Raw genomic sequence first — 5,895 nt, 5'->3', positions numbered from 1 at the left:
AAGGAACTGAAAGGATCATCATCTCCATCCATGTCAATGTCCATGTCATGATCGCCATGGTCTGCAAAGCCATTAGTGGTTCCCCGCTGACGTCCAGATCCAAAGAATATATCAAAGGGATTGGAGCCTCCAAAAAAAGAAGCAAATGTGGCATGTGGATCTCCATGGAAGGTGTAGTGATATGTAGTCCCTTGTCCACAAGATGAGCCTGCCCCACCTGTTTTCAAACCTAAGTGGGAATACAGTGGGGGGGATTACTTGCATTTATTTTCAGTTACTGGAAGTTCTGCGTGAAGTTTTTGCAACCATCAACACGAATGAGCATCAACATAAAGACAAACTGCATTAACTAAAGTTAGCAAACACTAGTTTCTAAGTGATCAAATTTGAAAACCTCAAACAAAGTTTTTGAAACTTTTGCGATCTAATTATGATTGGTCTAAAATAAAGATCTTTAAATATCTTTCAGATGGAAGGAGCCATATTGAGGGCATTGCAGACTTAGTGGGGATGGCACAGCTGTGTGGGAAAAGTTGAATTAGAACTGCAGAGGTCTTGAGTCAACTCTGCTTAATACTGATAAAACCTAAGTTGGAGCCACTTCATGTAAAACCGTTAAGCAACAAGAATGACTTCTCAAAGATTAAGGGATATCCACTAAATTTTAAGAAAACAAGATCATATATTTCTTTAAGGTATATTCATAGACCTTATTAACATTAGCGCCATCTTTGTAATGACAACGAGGCTGTGAGGGATAGACTTACACTCTCTTCAATGGTCCGAATGGTATAAAGCTGTATAAAGCTCCTAGATCACATCTGATTTTCCACAACTCATGTTGTCTGGAGTTCTTTGAAAACGGAAAGTTCTTTGACAGATATATGATCAATGTTTTGTCCGCGGAATGATAGAAAAACACTTTAAACTGCAGTACAGCCCATTGAAGAGACTGCAAGTCTATCCCTCACAGCCTCGATGTCATTCCTATTAAAAATCAAAGATCGGGCTAACGTAAATAAGTTCTATTGTCTTTTCCCTAAAAAGAAGCAAATACATTCACGGAGCCTTGTTGGACAACGATAGCAATACCAATGGACTAATATCTTCTATACTGTTTTGGTCTATTTCCTCTTAAAATAAATGCACAGATATTTTCTTCTTCCATTGGCTAGATTCTCAAACAGCTGTACTAAACATTTTAAATCAAAAATCACTCAAAGTTTGTGCCAAAATTACTTAATGTTTCAGATTCTATAGTGAAAACAGAAAAAAGGATAATCTGTCCACAACATTTTATAGGATTAAAATGAGAGCCTTACAGTGCATAGACCCACTATAACTGGCAAACTGAGATGTTCATTTTAAAGTCCAGGTCATCAGTTATCAAGTGATAGCCTACTCCATGACGTAACATGGAGTAGCATTTGATTTAGTCTGCAACTGTCTGTGCTTCACCATTGTGAGGTGTAAATCTCAACAGAAAACCTACCAAGTCTCTCTATCTCTTAATCACTCTTTCTCTCTTTACCCCACCCCTTCTGAGCCTGGTAACAAAAGGAATAATGTAATAACATAAACTTAAATCATTGGATAGATACTGACACTCTCTAAACAATAAAGCCTTCCTTATTTCTATTATTATCCCTTCATTGGCTTTACTTCGTGGTCTCGTCTTAAAAAATATTTTGGAAGAAACCTGTTCTTGAAATCAGATGATAATGTATTCCTGTAAGAGTGTGAGACCTTTGTATGGTGAATAAGTGCTCTTAAGCTCTGGTGTCTGAACTGAGGAGAATGGTTCAGACAAAGACTGATTTCCTTTACTGTAAATGTGCCCACTTCACAAAGAATAGAAATAGCAGATAAGGTACAGAAAGAGCAGGTAGGATCAAACAATAAGCACTCACTTGTTATGGCAGTTGATTGATGGCTTGTAATAAATGCATCCCCTCTAACAATCAGGACTCAAGCTGAGTCATCTAACTGCACATCTTCAGTCATCATTTTTAATGCAGTCTTCTTATAAAACATATATCCACCTCATTCTTTGCCACTTCTTTGAAACAAACATCAACTCCTCAGGCCACAACAAAAAATGAGGATGCAGTTATTAAAATTGGGTCATTTAAGAATAATTCCATCTAACACAGAAGTTGCTGAAGAAGTTTTATACAGACTCAATACAATAAGTGTTTGCATCTCAACTGGTTGAGCATGGTGTTAACAATGACAAGGTCATGGATTTGATTCCTAAGGAACACAAAAATGTTATACCTTGAATACACTGGTAAATGCTTTGGGTAAAAATGTCTGCTAAGTGCATAAATGAGTGCATTTAAATGCACAATCTTATATCGGTTAGCTTAATATATTTGAGAACATATAAGGTCTTGTAAGCCTTTATCGGGATAAGGCCATAAACAGTTTAGCCATAAACCAATCAATACAGGTAAATTCATGCTAATTTCAGGCAATTTTGTATTGCATGTAAACACCTTTACCCCCGTACTTACCTGCCTGTCCAATGTGCACTTTTGGTAGTTATCAGTGTATTGGTGTGCATTGAACTCCAAGATCTAAAAACATTGAGGTTTCTTGCACTTTCACAATTCTGTACTAACCTTGGTAAAGATGGAATTTGCAGGTGTATTCGATCTAAAAATAGATAAATGATGCTGGCATTAAGCCTAGAGTTGGCATTACTGGGAAGAGAATCAGCTTGAAATCCTTCTTTGTCTAAAACATTTTCTTATTTTGGAACAGTGCCATGTTTAGTTTTTGCATTTGTCAGAGAAACTTCATCACCCTTCAGTGTGGGTGGGTTATTTTGAATATAAGAAAAAGCAGAGGTAGAGCTGTATTGAAAGTGTACAAAAACAGTGGTCTAGCCACAAGAGAGAAGACAAAGATCCTTCCTATGGTATAAACAGAACTATGCTTTGGTATATGAAAAGTCTCATTGCTCCAAGCACCTGTAATATTTTCTTATAAACATCAGAAGCTCTATTGAAGACTGAAATGTATGATATAATTTACAAACAGACTGGTCTTAGATGGTTGTGGTTGACACTTTATGTAATTGAAATATTCATAAAATTGACTATACAATAAGTATCCTCCAAAATTGTCAAAAAACAAACAAAACGAAACAAAATATTGTTGCCCAGACAACTGTTTAACCCCCAAAGGTGAGTCAAAGAATCTGATTACTGAGATATTTGGCTGCAGTTCTATTGTAGATTCCACCAACCATACTCACCATCCTCCCCGTACTGGTCATAGATGACTCTCTTCTTTGGGTCACTCAGAACTTCATAGGCCTCTGCAATCTCCTTGAACTGTTCTTCAGAATTAGGATCTTTGTTTTTGTCCGGATGGAACTTCAGGGCCATCCTTCTGTAGGCCTTTTTGATTTCATCCTCATTGGAGCCTGTCGGAATGCCCAGGATTTTATAGTAATCCTTGCCCATGGCTTTGATTTACAGATAAGGTCCTTCCAGAACGGCCCAAGCACTCTACAAATCAAGGATGAAAACATTTAATTAAATAAAATGCATTCAGATTATTTTAAAAATTCTGTTTAGACTCCCCAAATAACCTTGTTGACGTCAACAGATCAAACATTATGAATATTGTGATAAAAATTACCTTCCTGAAGGGTTCGACTGGTCTGACCAACCACAGCACCAAAGAACACATGAATAAATATTATAGATATACAGAATATGGGACTTAACTTGCAACAAAATTAAAACAGCTTTGACATGTAAAGTTAAATCAAATGTCATAAAGGGATAGTTCACCCAAAAATTAAAATTCTGTCATCGTTTACTCACCCTCAAAAAAGTCATACAGGTTTGGAACAACAAAAGAGTGAGTAAACGATGATGGAATTTCCTTTTTGGCTGTAAGACTCCTTTAATTCTCTGGACTGAACAGGAAGATGAGCTGAATAGTGGTCTAAAACTTCTGTTGCACACAGTGTCGATTATATTCAGCTGGCATTTTGTGTATAGGGTCATGACTAGACATGCATGTACAATACACTGCAGTAGTGGAATCATATCTCTCATAGTGGACAAAGAATGGCGGAAATCAACCTGGAAATATAAGATTATTCATGTGCGTTACATTCCATCGTGTGCTCAAACGAGATGTCAATTAAAACTAAACTGAAGATGGATGGCGTTAAGTGAAAGCTCTTGAGTGTCGTTTGGGCGGCAATGAAACACTGTAAAAGGGGACGTTCACACCGGACACGCTCCGTCTGCAACCGTTTTACCGCTGAGTCTCGTGCTCCTGCAACGTTATTTAGACGCCGTAAGTTAAACATTTAAAAACGCGTCTCGCGACACCTTTCCATTCCCCGCGTATTGCATTTTATTTAGCGCAAGGACCCGTTCGGTGTGAACGATCCCTAACAAAGACAGAATTGTACACAGAGCAGTTATAGTCTCACGCAAACATAGGCAGATCCGTTTGTTGTTATCTGCTGCCTATTGACCGGTAAAACAAAATCCCAAAGGATTTATCCAAAAATATAGATACTAAGAGAAATATATTCTACAGATTACGACAGTAGACACCAAAAGATTAATTATGCTCACCGGATACAGTCTCTGCAGAACAATGCCGGTTTGCCGCATCCGACAGGAGATCCTCATCGCCGAATCAAACGCTCTGAGGTCTCCCGGTATTCCTCTCCGGTATTTAATGAGGTCATTATGACCAGCAATGGGAGAATATATATATATATATATATATATATATATATATATATATATATATATATATATATATATATATATATATATATATATATATAAAACGGAACGACTGGTGACTGAGCGATCTGAAGTCAGTTCAGACAATCCTATCTCCGTATTTTCCGCATAAAAATAGATTTAACAAAATGCACCGCCATACAGTGAGACAGACACGCAGGGGTGAGACGTCGCTTTGCAGACATGCAAGAGCACACCAGGGTAAAATAAAACAGCACACATGCAAAGATTAAATGAAAACTAGTCGTGTCTCAAAACCTAGCAAGATGTTTAAGTGGGCAGCTCAGCTCACTGGGGTTAAAGACATTTATCAAAGTGAAGACAACCATAAAAAAAGCCTTTAACTGACAGATCCTGATAACAGTCCACGAACTGAGGCGGTATGTATTTACACGTACTGTCTTAATATTTATCACTACTATGCATTACAAACATAGTATTTTGGAATAATGATGGGTGTGCTATGGCTGCAATAACGAATCGGTGTATTTTGAACTCTCCGCTTGAGCGCAACTACGAAGTAAAAAACAAGACTGTAAAAACCTGAAAAATCTCTCAAGAAAATGGAAAGGATATAGGCAGACAATATAATTATTGATAGTGTATATATACTGACAATATCATTATTGTGATTGAAAACACAAGCTTACCGTTTGAAAGTATCCTTCAGCTGTCTGCAGTTCAGAACTTCACGACATCTTACTCCATTCGTTAGCCACGCCCGTTCATTCAAAATGACCCCGCCCCCTTATGCCATACACATAAATGAGAATTCATGCTCATTCAACTCTCCATGGATCACATCTCTAGAAGTGCATTGTGGATAGAAGTTCGTATGAGGGGAATATTAAAAAGCATTATGATAAAATATTAAAATAATTATTGGTGCAGTTTTTAATTAAATATTAGAATTTTATATTAATTTCTGTTAAAGGTGTATAATCTTAGGTAGGCTATTTGTAGATGTATCCAAATAATCTTCACTGAAGTTTAAACTTCACAATGAAGAAAAGGGGCCCCTTGAAAGTTGAAGATCCAAGATTATTTTGATAGTGCTCAACTTTTTTAACTTTGATGAGATTTTCCTCATAATTATTTGTTAGAATCA

At 37.0% G+C, this 5,895-nt stretch overlaps 1 protein-coding gene across 1 annotated transcript; it reads right to left on the bottom strand.

The window, feature by feature from the left end:
• Positions 1 to 4: 4 nt before the first annotated feature.
• On the bottom strand, positions 5 to 5,498 carry LOC127642303 (dnaJ homolog subfamily B member 5-like; the record flags this gene model as incomplete). The annotated part of the gene is made up of 3 exons (XM_052124906.1): positions 5,438 to 5,498; positions 3,263 to 3,518; positions 5 to 229 (listed from the first exon to the last, which is right to left on the bottom strand). Coding segments are annotated over exons 2-3 (436 nt in total), but the record flags the coding sequence as incomplete, so codon positions are not given.
• Between the last annotated feature and the right edge of the window lie 397 nt (positions 5,499 to 5,895).

This window comes from Xyrauchen texanus, unplaced genomic scaffold (genome assembly GCF_025860055.1).
Source record: "Xyrauchen texanus isolate HMW12.3.18 unplaced genomic scaffold, RBS_HiC_50CHRs HiC_scaffold_538, whole genome shotgun sequence".
Taxonomy (NCBI): Eukaryota; Metazoa; Chordata; class Actinopteri; order Cypriniformes; family Catostomidae; genus Xyrauchen; species Xyrauchen texanus.
This window is presented reverse-complemented; position numbering and strand designations above follow the sequence as displayed.